General features: G+C 29.2%; 1 protein-coding gene across 1 annotated transcript; it reads left to right on the forward strand.

Moving 5' to 3' along the window:
- Positions 1–401: 401 nt before the first annotated feature.
- On the forward strand, positions 402–3,765 carry Dbp45A (putative ATP-dependent RNA helicase Dbp45A). Its single transcript, XM_088192197.1, has 9 exons — positions 402–536; positions 627–820; positions 890–1,101; positions 1,735–1,870; positions 2,326–2,495; positions 2,561–2,788; positions 2,847–2,974; positions 3,038–3,191; positions 3,255–3,765. The coding sequence occupies exons 1-9, from the start codon at positions 461–463 to the stop codon at positions 3,652–3,654; spliced, it is 1,698 nt and encodes a 565-aa protein (XP_088048323.1). The 5' UTR covers positions 402–460; the 3' UTR covers positions 3,655–3,765.
- Positions 3,766–18,787: the final 15,022 nt, after the last annotated feature.

Here is an 18,787-nt window from a genome sequence, read left to right on the forward strand (position 1 = left end):
CGCCACCGACACGTGTTACTAGTGTCGCCAAGATTTGGCCATAATGTATTAGTAAATAAATATATAAAAAGGTTTCCACAGTATAATATAAGAAAAACAGTTATTTTTTATAAATACTGACTTATGAACAGTAATAAACACTAACGAAAAAAAATATCTGTCAAAATAATTCTTATCATTTAATATTAATTTCGACCAGTCTAATTTGAATTTCTACCATTTAATATTAATTCCGATAAATTAATATAAATTTTGAACATCAAATGTTTATTTTGAGCGCATATATTCTGACCGATGTATTTTGCATGTTATATAAATTCTGATCACAATGGTATTAAAATTCTTATCATGTACAATTCAATTTGATTGTCAACTTATAAAAATATTTATATTTTTCTTGCACTAGCAACATTTACTATGTACGCGTTTTGACAATGTGTTCTTGACACTTCGCAGTAGAATGTCAGACGATTGTGAAAGTTCTTTCGAAGTGTTAGGCGTCAAACCATGGCTTATTAAGCAGATTCAATCACTCGGTAAACATTAAAATTTGTGCCATAATCATTTGACATCTAACGCACTTTTGTTTAGATAGGTTATGTTATTGCCATTCAATAAACTTTCAGGTATAAAAAGCCCAACTCCAGTCCAACAAGGATGCATTCCTGCAATTCTAGCAGGCAAAAATTGTATAGGAGCAGCTAAAACTGGTTCTGGAAAAACTTTTGCCTTTGCCTTGCCTATTTTACAACATTTATCTGATGATCCATATGGAATATTTGCTTTAATTTTGACTCCCACGCATGAATTAGCTTACCAGGTATGACATGATTTTCATTATTAAATGTAAAGAAATTAAATGATTTATTAAATTAATAATTTATAATAGATTGGAGAACAATTCTCAGTACTTGGTGCACCCATAAATTTAAGAGTGTGCGTTGTTACCGGTGGCTGCGATCAAATGTATGAAGGATACGCTCTTGCTAAAAGACCGCATATAGTTGTAGCTATGCCGGGACGATTGGCTGATCATATCACTGGTTGTGATACATTTACTCTCAGGAAAATCAAATATTTGGTCATAGACGAAGCTGATAGGTAAATTATTTATTTATTTAATGAACATTTAGTCAATAACAAGAACATAGTTTCATAAGTATTTATTTTAAAACTATAATATATTTTAAACTCCTTTTATGATATTTTCTTGTACATATTGTTGACTTGGAAGAAAACAACAACTCAAATCAATACAAGGGAAGCATTTTAATAGTTGACTGGGCTAAAAATGAGAATAATCTAAATTAAATTATATGTTGACAATATTTTCTCGATGGTCTTGGAGATTTTTAGTGAAACTCACATTTTTTTTCTAAGATTTCTAGCAAAAATACTTTAGCAACTAAATATTTATCATATTATTTAAACAGACTAAATTTAAAAGATAAATCATAGTGCTTTTTTCAAATACTGTGAATCCAACATTATTAGCTTCTAAAAATATAAAGCATACGAAAACAGGTATTAACCATCTCTAACTGGTTCATATAAAAAACTAATAATTATAACATTAATTTAAAGCTGGGTTTAGGTTATAGATTATAATTTTAAATAAAATTTAAAGTTTCCCTAGAAAAAAATGGCTCTAAATATTTGCTAAATATTTTTTCTATAATTTCTGTAAAAAAATATTTTGTTCTAGCATAAATATTTTTTTTTTCATATTTTTAGGTTATTGAGTGGATCATTCGACGATGATTTACAAAATGTGCTGAAAGTCTTACCCAAGAATAAACAAACTCTGTTATTTTCCGCCACCATGAGTGAATTAATCAAGGAAAATAAGTTAATTCAGTTAGATACGGAGGTATTTTATATTTTAATTATTATATTGTATATTGAAGATTCTAAGGCAAGAATCTGTTAACAAATATTTTTGATAAAAATGAGTTATAATATTTATTTTTACCTTTTTTTATTTCTGCGATTTGTTATACAAAATAAAACTAGAATTTGTAACTGTCGTATTTATGTCATTAATAAATAACGCTAAGGGCAGAGGGCCCAGGTTTGATCCTTGAAGTACTCCCGAAGAGTTAATTGTTCTTTTGACAATTGGCCACCATAAGTTTTGAATTTAGTGTAGTGGATATCATAACTCGTTTTCGACAATATTATTTACTTTGAGTTCTCATATACATACATATCTATAATAATGGACGTTCCTCATTGGGATTCTAAAGTTTTCGGTTCTCATTAAAAATAATCTAAAATTTTATTAATTCTATATTATTTAAATTTATCAATCTTAATTTATTTTAGAATCTTATCACATGGTCAGAAGTTGCGCCACAAGTCACAGTTACAACATTAGATCAGCGATACGTTTTATGTCCAGCTTATGCCAGAGATGTATTTTTAGTCGAAGTTTTACGGACCTATATGAAAGACAACGAAGATGGAAATATAATGATATTCACAACCACAAAAAAGTATTAATCTATTTAATAATTATGATAATTGATTGTAAATATAATATTTAATATATTTTTAATAGAGATTGCCAGTTATTATCTACAACTCTTAACGCAATTGGACTTGAAAATGTATGTTTGCACGGCTATATGAAGCAAAGGGAACGTGCTAGTGCTCTCACTAGATTTCGTAGCCGTGAAGCTAGGGCTTTAGTTGCTACAAACGTTGCTAGCCGAGGTCTAGATATTCCAGCCGTTAATTTAATAGTAAATCACAAAATGCCTTTAGAAGCCAATGAATATATACATCGGTTAGTTATAACCTTAATTATTAGATTATTATATTTCTTAATATATTATTATTTATAGCGTTGGAAGAACAGCTCGAGCTGGTCGTTCTGGTCTTGCGATTTCATTAATCACACCTTATGATTTAACATGTTTGGCTGCAGTAGAAGAGCAAATTAAAACTAAATTAACTGAATTTAAAATTGATGGTTAGTAATATTGTTAATATTATTAATGCAATATTTTTGCTTAACATGGATAAAATATTTCAGAAAAAGAAGCTGCGAAAATATTCACACAAGTTTCCGTGACTAAAAGAGAAGCTGAAATTAATCTCGATAATGAAGAATTTGATGAAAGGGCTAAGATTTATAGAAGGAAGGATTGGATTTTACAAGGACTCAATCCTGATGCTATGGAAGCTAGGTATATTTTTATTTATTGCTTTAAAAAAAATATGTGTATAATAATCGTTTGATGATATTATAGATTTATAAAAATGGCCAAGAAAAGAAAATTGGAAGCAAAGAAGGAGAATGTTTTGCGAATGAGAGAGTTAAGGAAGAAAGTTATAAAATCAAACATTGACGAAAATGATCCAGATGCTGTTAAAGAAACTACTCTAAATGATGAATTAAAAACTAATATGAAATTGGCTAATAAGGCAATCATGAAGAAGGACTCGAGGTTTAAAGATATGCCTAGGAAAATGACGAAGATTAAGAAGAAGGCGGCTAAAAGTGTTTTGTTGCACAGTATTGCTAAAGATGGCAAAATACAGGAGAAAGTCAATTTAATGGAGATGAAGAGTGAAGAGCAGAAGATTAAGAAAAATATACGTAATAAAAAGTTCAAGAATAAAAATAAAAAGCTGAAAAATAAAATTTAATAATTGCAAATAAAACTGAAATTTTTTTTATCTGTTAATAAAATTTTATTCTTTTACATACATATATGTATATATTTTTTTGTTGAATAAACTTCCCAAAACATTTAAAAATATTTTTAAAATATTTTGCAACTGCTCGCATGATGATAAGTTGGCAATAATTTATTTGTCTTATTTCAGTCATTTCATTTATTTTAAAATTTTGTCTTTCTGTTAGACTATTTTACTGGTCACTCCGAATATAATACTGTAAACATAATTTTTTATATTTATCTGGTGTTATTTTTTAACAACTTTTACAAAATATTGTTTTGTAAGTAAATATTTATTAAATCTACAGCAATATACGTACTAAGTACTTCTCTAAGTTCTTACAACGAATATTTAAAGGAGAACAATTAACAATATGAAAGACGTTAAAATAAATTAATCCATTCGGGAGATAATGCTAGATTTAACACATTTATTTTACTCCATTGACGAGATAATGGAAGAAGGATCTATCAGTAAAGCTTTCAAGTTCCTGAATCTATGTGGGTTACCAAGTTTTCAATGTTGTAGCTCTATTACTAGGGTTGTCATAATTGACAGGCATTGATACGGGACGTTTAAGTGCTATATAAATAAAACATGAAAAAAATGGGTAGGTAATGGCTGATTTCGGGGCTTTGATCCGGAACTGAATCGAAAACCGAGAAAACCGTTATTTTTGTCAACGAAAACTGAAGCTGAACCGAAAAAAAATCAGTTTATTTCGGTTCGGTCCATGTTCAATTATATCATTTTCTTCTTTCATATAATTATAAAATTAGGTGCAAGTCATTTTAAAATTATAATGACAAAGCAAAATTGTTTTAATTGTCTCCACTGACAACCTGTTTCATTCGTCCGAGCATTGAGTTGACATTAGGGAAAATATTCTCTCCACATTTGCATTGTGGACTGGAACGGCCAATACGTATTCGTATAGCTTTATTAGACATTATTACTTCCAAACAATATATGTACATTTACATATACTATTGAGGCATTTTGCCCTACAGAATTTATGCAATAGAGCATATTTGATTGTGAGGCATTAAAATGCAAGAAAGGGTTTTTGTCTTTTAACTTTTAGAGACTTACCATTCCCCAATTTGCATTGTCTTTGCAATGAATAAAACACAATAACAGTTGCATAATTTAACAGTAATTAATTTGAAAGACAAGTGCTTCTCTTATTGTTAATTTTATACATTCAACACAATTATATGTAGTGGCGAATATAAATATTTAAAATAAAAAACAAGTGAATATAATGTGGACAATTTTCAGTAGTTTTCTTATAGAATCCGATAAGTTTTATTTTTTAATTTAGTGAATTTAGTGCCAAACGTCATATTCGCAAACTATCAATTTTTTATACTCAATTATGAGTTATTTTTTACATTATCTAAATAATTTTTGGTGAGATGTAGTCATTTGAATTTGTAGTGCCGTGTTAGCCTACTCAAATCGAGCTTACTCAAATCTATACGACGAGTCTAGTGTAGCATAACCAACCGCCGGTTGATTCGCAACCTATGAATCAGTCATGCGCGCGAATGTGGGGTGTCATCGGTTTGTGTGCGTTCAAATAAATGTTTGTGTTTTAGTCTGTTGGGTTTAATATTATGTTTGTGTTCATCTAGGGCATTTATTTCGGTTCCACATACACCATCATTAGGATCATCTGTATGGGCGTCGGTAGAAGACAATATGAACACTGAGCTCCTGTCCGTATATATTCTGTATTAAAATACAGAAAATAATCGCCAAAGGTAAGCGAAAAATAGGCTACATTTCGAAAGCTTTTATTAAAGTCTACATTATTCTTGAGTAAGCTGCTACAATTTAGTCTCCAACTCTTTTATGTTTTAAGACTTTTATCTATTCTAACTATATTTAAAATTTAAATTAATAAAAAACTCTAATTTAAAATAAATATATTATCTTTTAATGGTTGTATTTTTTACATGCCCAAGTTTTTAACTAACTTGAGAAATCAGCATGTGTATAAAGAGCAGTGGCTTAATAAAATATTTTTATCACTTTAGGCTTGACATATGGTGTACTTTCATAGGCGAGAAGTAAAAATATGATTCTATTCTCAAGAAAATATATTTATTTAGGAGACGGGATAATATTGTATTTGCGAATTTGCGATTTCTCGAGGCTGAGCCATTCCGGGAGAGTTGGCAACCCTTTTTGAAGTCCTTTCCAGTCATGCGTGAATGGGACACAATGGAATTTAGATAGATGGAAAGACAAAACACAGACATACACAAATAATTCAATAAATTTAATATATATGTATAAAGTCTGTAAAAGACTAATATTGTACATACTGTATTTTAATAATGTAAATGGAGTAAAATAAATGTAAAATTACGTATAATTTTCTTATACTTTTTTAGAGTATAGTTGGTCCAAACATCAGTTTGCCAAAAACGAGTAACAAGGAATCAGTGAAAAAGATAAAAATTTAAATATTTTATAAAAAAAAAAATGTGATATCTCCCTATATACATAGATTTAAATAAGCCGTATGATGTAGGTATATATGTACATATATTTTCTAGATAGATAAAAAATATATTTATCATCCCATAACCGAGCTTCGCCACCCCCGCCCCAGGGATATTCTCACCTGTCAATCACAAAAGAATAACACAGTCCAAAATAATAACCTCCCTCGAGTTTAACCTTTATTAAGTGCTACGTTTCGCCTCCGCTCGAAATTGATCGACCGGATTATATATCATTTTGTCCTAACTTAAAGCTCGACTCACATTATCCTACGCAAGTAAAGGTTTTCTTGGTATAGAATTCAATTGTATTATCCAAACAGATATTAGATTATCTTGGTTATCTATTCAAAGAAAGAAAATATGTATATCAGATAAGTATGGGTCGCCAGAGATATTAGAGCGTTTATTACGAGAGAATGTCAGTTAGTTACAAATTGAAGTAGTGAATTTTAAATAAGGCGACTAAAATTGACTTGATATGACTATTATCTTCATACAAACATATATGGATTGTATTTAGAAGCAATACAACCACTGAATTTACGGGTTACTATCTCTATCACTAGATTAAATATCATGGTGGACATTGTGTCTCCTTGCCTATCTTCAAATGTAATTTCAAAACACTCGAAAAGGTAATTTTCTACACTTACCACTGCGTTTGATTCTCAATTGAATTGACAATACATTCAGTAATACTAGCATATTTTCTCTATTTAGTATATCGAACGCTTGCTTGAAGTCAATACATAGGTCGTAGATTTGTATATTATATTATTGTATACATTTTCAAGATACCATTGCCCAGCTGAATTATATTTTTAAGCGGAAATGTTTGTTAAAGACGATTGAACAGGGATGAAGATTTTGTATGCACATCACCAACGTTTGTAATAAGGCGTCAAGGATGCTCGGTTTCGTTATGCGGAGCGCATGTCGCTTATAACCATTTATTGTCGATTCACGTTATGTATGATACGCTAGTTCATAGCGTTCTAGAATATGGCTCCATTTTCTAGAATCCCAGCGAAGCAAAGCACTCGTTAGAGAGTACTCAGAAGAAATTCCTCAGATATCTCTACAAGAGGGACTACGGGTCGTATCCGAATTTATATTTTAGTGTCTTTTTGCTAAGAGTGTAGGTATACATTTCGTTGTAATCTCAACGAAATGAAGCACTTTTTTTAGTTGTTAAGAGGTGGTGCCGACAATCTAGGAATGCTCAGCGACTTTCAGCTGCGAGCTTTAAAGTTTAAATCTTAAGCGTTTACTTTACACGAGCCGTTCTGCTTCTCAATGAATTTACCAAATACAAGAATTTTTGGCAAGAGCTAATTGAACACAATCATTAAAAAAATATTTACAGGTATATTACGACATTTCTTACGGTGTTAGTAGTATTTGTTTCAAAACCATTTTTCTATCTGTTTATTTAAAATGTATCACTGATAAAATATTTCAGCGAATTAGTCATTGTTACGTTAGTTTTAAAAATTCCTTGTGTGTAATTAAATTTCTGTAAAATTATAAATATATAAACATTATAAATGTTATTAAAATATTTGTTTTAGTATATTTCAGGAAATCTTATTGTTTTAGTGAACAATAAAAAAATGTTAAAACATATTTATTGTCGTCGATTTTTAAAATCATGATGTTACTTAAATTTGTTTCTTTTGTATTTACCGATCTCTGATTATCGCTGAATGACATTTTCAATAATTTTTATTTATCTGATATATTATATAATTTAAATTAATTTTAATAATTAATTGAAAAAAATAAAATATATATATAAACAAATATTATTTGTCGAAATCAAAGTCTCGGAACATCACGCTTTTTTCGATCGAAACGCACTGGAAAAGTTTCTTTGTTCTCCTCTCGGGAATGATGTAATCCGGGGATGGATCTGGATTCCTCGAAAATTGTCTGAATGCTTCCCAGATTTTCACACGCATTCCCATTATGTCAGAGAGATATCTTTTAACCGAACATTCTTTTCCCCTCATGGAGTCTATAATGTAACATGATATATAAAGAGAGTGTTTTCTTTGCTTTATATTATTTTAAGTATTTTATTAACTTTGCTAAATTAACTTATTTTATACTCCGTAAGAAAGACGTAAAAACAAATATTACACTTTTGAATAAATTATTTATAATCATTCATTAATATTATGTTCTTGATATCTTTTATATTATTTTTTTATATTAATATAAAGAATTAATCCATTATTTATATAAAAAAAATCTTCATTTTTAGATGATGTTTAGTTTTGCAATAGTAAATATGAGGTCTCGCATTATTTAGTTAGTTTTCTATGCATGATTTTAATTATAGTACAATATGATTCTGATTTAACAGTCTTGCTTAGTTTAAGAACATATCAATGAATAATTTCAATAAAATATCACCATACTGTCACCATATTTTAATCGGGCGAAAACTCGATTTCCGAGCTTTGTACTAATATTTTCTGGTAATCATACAAAAATATAATGCTTCTTTTCATGCATGGTTTGTTTTTAAGAACTAATGATATCTATTGGTCAGTTCGTGCGGTACCCATTTGTACATTTTTACCTTTCTTATGGCATCCAGATGTCGTGAAACGGTTGCAGTTAAAACATCTCAATCAGCTACGAGTTTCTAAACAATTGTTCGTTGATTAACTTCAACGGTGTTTCTCAACCGTTTTCTTTAACAATAGATAGAAACTTTTAATAGTACCAATGTGAATCAATAAAACGACTGTATACAAAAACATTTTTGCCCCATTACACTATGAAAAAAATTTAAAACGAGGGCAGCTAATCTTTCTATATTTGGAACAATATGTCTAAAAAAATATTATCTTTGACAAAATATCATCTTTCATCGACCGTGCCTTTTAAGTTTTTATACCAAGAACCAGAGCACGATTTATTCTAATAACATATGTATATCTATATTATTCATAATTTTTTATCTGTTATGATTATCCGAAAAAACCTTATGAGAAAGAAGTGCGTACAAAATTAAAACTCTGTTTGTTCAAAATGCGTCATATTTTTTCTAAAAACAGATTTATATGATTAAAATGTGATTAATTTATATATTTTTATTTTAATTGTTGCATATTTATAATTTATTGTAGAATATCGCAAAAATATTTATTTCCTAAAGATTTTTCCTTCATATATATATATGTATATATATTTACTTTTACTTAATTTAAACGTTAATTAAATAATAAAAATACGTAAATACTGTATATTTATATTGTACTTTGATATCATTTGCCGATAATACTACTTAAGTCAATCCCCTACACTACGCATCGTTTTATTATCCGCTCTGTTTTCAAGCAATATGGGCATCGTCGTTTTTGTAATTCTAAACCATGGAGATATCGTTTTCAACAAATAAAACGTTCGTATTTGAAAAAATTAGATTTTTTTCCAGTACAGCTGGTATTTCATTTTGTGATACCGGTATTATAAAAGGTAGAATTGTGCCTCAATACCGTTATTACCAGTATTGCTAACTCTAATTGTATTCGGTTGGACTTGTAAAAAAGGATACGCAAATCTTTTGTCGATAACAAAATGCACAGTAGCGCAAAAAAGTGCAAATAAAACAAATAAGGAATACAACACACTAGTGAAATAAAAATATGCGTATTTACTACGAAATCTTCTTCCAATTGCAGTCCTGTTTCGATTAATAAAAATCATATAATTATTATATAAAATCAGTATATAAGCATATAAGTACAATTCGTATTTTTAGAATGCTTCTACAGATTTTAATTTATTTGAAAAAATAATAATTAAGTTAATTATATATATGTACATACAAATAAAAAGTGAAAGCAAATTACATTTGGAACTGAAATTACAAAAAAAAGAGAGTTTGATTTTTTGGATTTTCGCCAACGCCCTAACATGAGCACAGGACCTTAAATAGAATAAGGTATCTAAAATCCGCTTCGAATCAAAATACACGCTACTCACCCCGAATAATTCGCAAATCGGTTGCATTATCCACTAAGTTCCGGAAAAGGTCTCCCGCAAGCCATTTCCGTGATGGCGTCATTTTTTACAACCGTACCCCGAACGCTTTGTCTTAATGCCCCCTTTCTGCCAGCTGGAAGGAGCGACTCGTAATTTCCAAAGTGTGGATATTCGAAAAAGAGAATTGCTTACGACGACACTATTTGTTCAATGCCCCGATGTGGGAAACGAGCTACGAAATTTTACATGCTGAACCTTAATTAAATTCCCGTTGCTAGAATATGGCACACCGCTTCACGGTTGATCGGATACGCCTTAAGGTCGACTCATATTATCCGGCACCGGCACGTTTTGATCTGTTAAGTATTGAATCAACAGCTTAATGCTATCAACTTTGCCCACGAATTCCAAGAGTCTATATATAGGACCATTCAGCTATAATATGAGACAAGTGCAGGATCGGAAAGAAAACTTTACACTGGCTTAAGAGCAGCAGTATGTCATATTTTCATATCGATCATTTGAGGAAACTTTGATGAATCGCTGACGAGTATAATTAGAAACTAATCATATTAAATTTGAGACGCTTCTCTATAACAATAATAGCAATCTCCAGATGTGACTAATATGACAATAGCATTGTATGTAAGGGCAAAGTTATTATATCCACCACGTGTCTTGCCTCATACAAGAGGTTGGGTTTTTATGGCTGTGGCTTTTGAAAGTTTGTGGTTATTGTGCAATACTAGGTGTCTTGCACGATTTATATATCCATTGTTACGCCAAACCTCGTTTGTTGTCAAACGATCTCTTTTTCATTGTTAAAAGCATTGCGTAGGGTATAAATTAACTTTGACTTAGTACTTTAATATACATTTTCATAAATTTTCGAGAGAGAGAGAGAACTTTTAAAGAGAAAATATTTATTATAAAAACAATATTGGCTTCCGTCAATTTGTTTCTTATAAAAATAAAATAAAAATTGTGCGTGTGACCGGGTTTTAACTTGAAATCTCACAAATACATAGAAATAGCATAAACGCAGTGCAATGCTGTGTTCACACCAACTTCTTAATTCGTCTATAACAGCATCTTTCCCGCAGAGAATTGAATGAGATATTTCCGCCTTCATCCGCTTCGTTCTGCATTTGCATGCACCTATCGCGTTTATCGCGCGATTTGAGCGTTTAAGCGAAATAAAGTGTAGGAAATACGCTGAAGGATCGTTTCGGTTCCCTATTTCTCTCGTACACCGCTGCCGCTTTGTTTTGCATCTTCCAGTGGACGCTTGGGAAATGACCCAGTTCCGAGAGCGCACGTTCCTACCCCATAGCTATTAAGCACCGCGCCTGGAAGAAACGAACGACAAAGAGGTCGCAAACGTGGCCCGAGAGTTTCCAGGGTCTGAATACGAATTCGGTTCGATACGACTGACGTGCCGTGGCTTTAATAGAGCCAATAGTTTTATACGCTGGTGTGTATGTAGTATGTAATATACATGTATATTGTATATATATATACGGAGATAAACCGCACCCGATGAAAGGTATGGCGTTATTGGCCGTGTGATGGAAGAGCGGATAGCTACTCGGTACAGGGTGTATAAAAAATAATTTAAAATAGCTATACAGCCAATAAAATAATACATACAATGCTTTTTTAAATATGATATAGGAACATTCCTCAAAGTGTGTTTCCCAACAATTGCTTCTTTGATGTTGTTTTTCAGTTAAATATTCTGTAGATTGTTAGCATACATATAATTTTATAAAAATAAAATTATGTGTATGCTAATAAATCGCAAGACTATGGCTGTCAATGAACATCAGTGGTCACCGATACACGAGATCAGTGCATTAGTGTGGTTTCGCAAATTATTTTTATAATATTTTTTAGTATTAAAATAATAATAGATTTGCAGTCTTATATGTATTTCTTTAAGATTACTAGTAAAAGATTTATCATATATTATTCTTATAGCTTTATTTTGAATAACTAATTTATAATAATATAGTATTACTGGTGTAACTCCACACCGAGCAGAAATATGTTAAAATGTGTAATTTTTGTTTTTAATTTACACGTTCTTTCTAATAAATATTGGTCTAAGGACCGCAATGGCGGCATGCCCTTTAGAGAAAAGTTCTAAAATGTGTTTTTTAAAATAAGACATGGAGTCCAGGTATAAGCTCAGGTATTTAAAGCTTATTTTCCAATTTACGATACTGCCCTCTACATTTAAGAGACGTGGTGGTACAGTTTAAAATAATTATTGCCTTTGTTTAAATTCGATTGATTTTATTTTTATTTACTATCAAAATATGTATTTAAGTTTTCAAAAGATAGATGTAATTTATTTGTGAATGATTTTAGAATAATATTATTTTATTTGTATATAAGTGAATAGTAAATAAATTATTATACAGAGATATTCAAATATTTAAGATAATACACCTACATGTGTATGTATGATACATACATAGACAAATGAAGGATTTAAAGGACCGTTTTATTCATCCGCAATAAACCAAAAATTAAAAAATTACAGCTAGTGCAATTTTTATTTAATATAGACAAACTTAGTATAGAATTCAACTTAAATACAAAATTATTTGAAGATAAAGATTTCTCATAAATAAATTAGATACTGTATTTTTGCCACAAAGACAATTTTTCTCGATTTAGGTATACGTATAATTAAAAAAGCTAATTTCAGTTTATATAATTACAGATACATGGACATTTTTAATATTAAAGTAAGGTTATTTTATTGTCACTTTGTTTAATTTCACTATTATTTGTGATACTTAATGAATATAAAAACATTACCAAAATTTAAATGAAACACATTTGTACTATGTATATATAATTAATCACACAAATTAATGCAAAAAATATTTATTTTAGTGTTCTGTGTTTTAAAATATGATTATGGTATTTACTTTTTAAATTATAATTCAGAATTCATTCCTAAAAAATCGAAAATAAGGAAGTATGAATATTTTTGCTGTTTTGAAAAACAATAGTTAAGCAAACACGATAATTAATTGTTTCAATTGCTTACCAATTTTAATGAATTTACTTGCAAGATGATATCATAGGATTAGACAATTATTATTTTATTAACTCTAAGCTAAATGACAAGGGTTTGGTTCTATATACAATATGTAAACTAATTTATCATTTGACATCCTAAAGCGAGGAAAACAATAACCAACATAAAGGTTAACATATTAAGGTTACTACGATTTCCATAAGTCAATACTTTAAATTTCTATCAAGAACAATATGATATATTGAGATTATAGTTTCAGTGATACGTAGTGTTTGGTGACAAGGGTTACTGTATATACATATTATACGCATATACATATGTATGTATGTAGAAACACTACTAATGTGTATGTAGGGTTTTTTAATAATTCTAAATACATAATATTTACTCTAATAATGATCTAATATGTGCTTTAAGCTCACATAATTTTAGAATTAAATCACAAAGTACTAGAAAATAAGTTAATAGAATATAAATGAAGCACAGCATTTACCTATTTGTACATCGTCTTGTAGGCTCATTTTAGCGTATGTTTGCTCTCATCTGGCGATAAGAGGGCGCAGAGCTCGCTGCCGTCATTACAAGATGCAAATGCGGGATATCAATGTAGTAGAGGCAGTATGGCTGATTTTATCGGGCCGAACGGCCCTTTAGCCGCTCGAGAACGAATTCAATGGGGTCCGCCATTTGGGTTTGCTGAAACGGCGTCAATAAGTGAAAATCACGCTTGACTCTCTACTCCCTCATGGGAATTAAAATGAATGTTTTCCGAGAGAAAATATACTTTTGATCCGATAGCGCCGGATGCTGTCGGCGCATTGAAGTGCTTCGAAAATTTTATGAACTCATTCATACATACTATATAGATATCAGTGTCGAGGCGTTTATATAAGCTGTGAAACCATCGCTTCCAATTTTACATGTTATGAATTAATATATACGTTAATAAGTGATAATTAATATACATATATTGTTTGTTAACATTCACATGTTTTATATTAGATTAATTCATTTACTTATATTTAAAAATTAAATTTATTATATAACTTTCGTTAAATAAATTCTCGCATTTTCACAGTTTTTGTTCTTAATTTAAATAAATTTTAGTTATAAACTTGTACAGTTAGACATTTACTAAATTTTTTATATAATTAGCGAAATACTCCTTTATGAAATATAAATTTAAATCTCAAACATTCTTACAGGCTTACACATTCTTTTCTCATTTAGCATACTTTTCATTTCTTTGTTATGCAAAACTTGCAATCCATTTATTTTAACTTCTCTCACTAAAAAAGTAATGTTTCAGAGAATTTTAAATGTAATATAACAATAACATTAAAAATGTTTATCTGTAATGTAGCTTAATTTAGCTTTTAAACAATCTTTGTAAAAAATACTATTATTATATTGTAGAACAAGACTTTTAAAATGCATATAAATCGAATTATTGTTTCTTTGTAACAAAGAACAGTATAATTAAATGGAATTAGAAAATAATAATATTTTCAAGCTATGTTTTTGATTGAACTTTATTTGAAATAGAAATATAATACTGTAACTAGTGATGAGCTTATCGCCTGAAATTTCTTAATAGTTCGATTATTATGTTAATCTTACTCTTGGATAAAATACCTAAATGTATTGATTAGGTTTATTTGGTAAGAATGTTTTAAATATTATTATTAGATTACCTCAAAAAATTTTCTAGGTTTTTAAGACATTCAAAGTATGTTTTTAAAATTTTCTCTAAATTATAATTTATTTTTAGATTTTGGAAATATATAACTCACATTCGAAGAAAATGTTTAACGATAATTCTAAATTATGTACTATACTAATAAATATATATTATAATAATACTAACTCGGAATATGCTTTAAAGAAAATCAATAAATACTACATTTGCTTTTAATACACCTAAGTATTATACTAGAACTGCTGAAAATATTTTTTATATTTATATCAAAGTGTTTTCTATATATTAAATAATCTTTCAACCAATCCTCTCTCTGTCAAATTTAAAAAAAACTCATGTATTTGCTTATTCATTTGTCTGCAGTTTTATTTTTTCATAATTAATAAAATTCAAAAATTGATACGTTTTTATACCGCGAGTGAGCAACCTTGCTCAGCGATCGAGAGTCTCATAAAAAATATTATTATTAAACGATCAACGTATTTTCTTTTGCACTTTTTTTCTTTTGCAGAATTTGTGAATGCGTACATATTTATAACGGTTATGTGATTATTTGCCAAAAACAGCGACAATTTTAAAACAGCAATAATTCCGATCATAGATGATCAATATACACATATACGTATATTTAAGTTGTATTTAAAAGTAAATATATTCAACACTCAAACAATTATCTATGCTTACAATTTTCGCTGTGTGGAGTTTTCGTGTGCGCAATTTTTGTTTGCGCAATAATCCAGTCACCATTTACAACGCAGGAAAAAGGCTACACATCTTGCACAACAGCAGCTCGAATTAACAAAAAGCATATGTTTTACAGACTTACTAACGCTAATTAGTAAATCTGTTAGACTAATCGTAATATTTGTTATTAATATTAATATGTAGTAATAAACATAAAATAATATATTAATTTTATTGATATTAACAATTTCTCTCACGACATATCTCGATAAGCATAGATCTTTTTGATAATGATTAATTATCAAAATTACATGATACCTAAAAAAATTAAAGCATTAACAAATATTTGTGTGTCCTTTATAATAAAGTAAAATAAAACGATACACATTACTTCTTTTTATGAAATAAAATCTTTAAATTAAAAGGTTCTGATATTGTTGTATTGAAAGTGGTTATTATATCTTTAAAAAACTTGTAACAAACATTGACGTTTCGTTTATGTCAATTATAAATATTAGCATTAGTGATTAAGTATGTTTAAAGAAAAATTAAAACCACGGTTTTTTATGGATTTTTAGATAAATCTGTTATTGTTTTTCTAGTCATAATTTTGTAATTGAATACGTATGTCCTTAAGGATCGGCTTTCGACTTAGATGAATACCAAAACTGCGTTTAAAATAATTCAGACTTTTATAATTATTATTGATATTCTCTACTATTTTAATTGTAAAAAGTAAAAAAATTACTATTTTCGAATATATAATGTAATTGTACAGATACGAAGTTAACAGACAATTTTGAAAAAATGTACCGCAAATGGCCGCCGCGTCGTTTCTTTGTGGCTTTCATCGCTAATTGAATTTATATGTCGGTCTGCGTACCCTGCAAATCAAATTACAATGTTTACTGTCTTCATTGTCTGCTGCCACAAATAAAAATGCCCTTCCTTGGTCGCAGGCCTTTAATTGCCTGCGGAAAGAAACTCAGCACTCAACAAATCACCACAAAATTATACTACGATTGGTTATTTATACATATATCTAACGAATGCTTTAATATAAACATTTTAATTTTAAACTAATTGTAATTTTTTAATAAATATTATCAAATTAAATTTGTATCTAAATAAATATGAATAATCAAATAAATTTAACACTTAAGTAAGTAAACTTTAATATGGCAACGATTTTAATATTTTTACTTACACTTACACACACAAAAATTGCTTAGCAAGTAAGGGATAAAATAGTGGATTGAATTTTGAAACTAATACCATTCTTATTTAAAGATAGTAATGTGTCTTTTGTGGCTTTACTGCAAAAAAATACAGGACTAAATTCATAATAATTTTATTGCTGGACTACTGGTTTTTAATAAATTAGGTATATAATATTTTATTAGCAAATAATGAAAACGTAAGCTAAGGATGTTTCATGGTGAATATAAATGCGAGATATATGCTAAAATTAAACTTTTTATTTGCTTCAAAGCTCAAAATTCATTAATGAAAAATGCAAAATTGGACAACAATAGACGCGCTAACCAAATGAAAGAAGTTAGGGAAATCAAATCTAAGTCAATTTTCCTTGCAAAGATAAAAAACACCCCATATACTAAATATATAATTATGGGTATAAAAATGATGTATATGTATTTTAGAAAATATTTGTAAATTAAATTATTATTATTTTTTATTAGACATACGATTATTCTATATTTTTTATCATAAATATGAAATTTTTGTAAATTAAAAATGATATTGTTTAATATAAATAATTTATATTAGCTAAAAAATAATTATTAGATAAAAAATAAATTATAGTAAAAAAATAAATTTTAAGAAATACATCAAGGAAACATGATTTTAATTATACATAAATGACAAATGTTGTAATTGTGGTTCTGAAGATACATTTATCTGCGAATGATGGACTGATATATCGTGTAAATATATACATAGATAATATATAAATATTAAAATCAATAAAGAAATATATATATAGTGTTTTAATTAAACATATCTTTAGATGAGTTATTTAAATAAATTAAAAGTTGTAGTAAAAATTGCTTGATGCTAAATATTAAATAGTAATACTCATATATTAAAAATAAATTTTATCTACTAACCTAGTACTGAAAAATATCAAAGCTAGGACTATTGTTTTAATTTTATGATTTTATAATCTGATTATTTGATAATGGTATATAGCCACGTTACATATTCAAAATTTACCATCGCATATTATCAAACTATTTGATTACCCAAATGTGAATTTAAAGGTTAATGCCGCGTGAAATTCGGCATACCCTAGCGAGCTCTCCCACATTGTACGAGAGTTAAGTTCACAACTATATGGCACACGAAGCGTGCTAAATGAAAATGGGATAATCGTTAAATTTGGCCGGAAAATTTAAACCGAGGCAATAAATATCCGAAAGCACGACGATACACTTTCTTCCTATCTACCTACCTGCCCGAGGTTTCCTGGTTCTGCGACCAGAATTAATCGGCGGCAAGGGGAGGATTTGCACAGGGCTTCCAGTTCAGAAGTAAGCCGATTTATAATATTATACCAAAAATAACACCACCAGAAGGCGAGCTGTGGCGAGAGTGTCTTGAGATATCTCATGGCGCTGCCTGAAGGCGCATTTTATTCGCATCATCATCATTACAAAGTTTTATCAGGATCTTACGACTCAATCGTAGGAGGAGTGTTTTTCCACCCCCGGAGAGAGCACCCCTTTTGGTTGGTAATTTATGTTGGCAGCTGCAGGAAAAGCGCAGGTTTTCCAGAAGGCGTACTCCCGACGCCTCCGTGGGTGTTTGAGGCCCACACCCGGTACGAGCTCACACGCCAGGGATCGACAACCATGCAGTTATTTCACTAAAAAATATTTTAAATATAATGTTGTAAAAACTTTTTTAAATATGATACTATTAAATAAATACGTTTTGAATAGTACCTCGTTTAATTAGTTTTTTATAATTCGCTAAAAGTTTTTTCACATTTTGAAAAGCACGTGTGATCAGATTTGTCGACAATTTAACTGAGCTTAGCAATTTTTCAACAGTATTTGTATAGCTATCATGATAATTACATAAGCTTATACCAGATTCTTATATAGTCTGATAGACGATGTCTGC

Source organism: Plectrocnemia conspersa, unplaced genomic scaffold (assembly GCF_051122295.1).
Source record: "Plectrocnemia conspersa isolate PC_06_02 unplaced genomic scaffold, ASM5112229v1 ptg000009l, whole genome shotgun sequence".
Lineage (NCBI taxonomy): Eukaryota > Metazoa > Arthropoda > Insecta > Trichoptera > Polycentropodidae > Plectrocnemia > Plectrocnemia conspersa.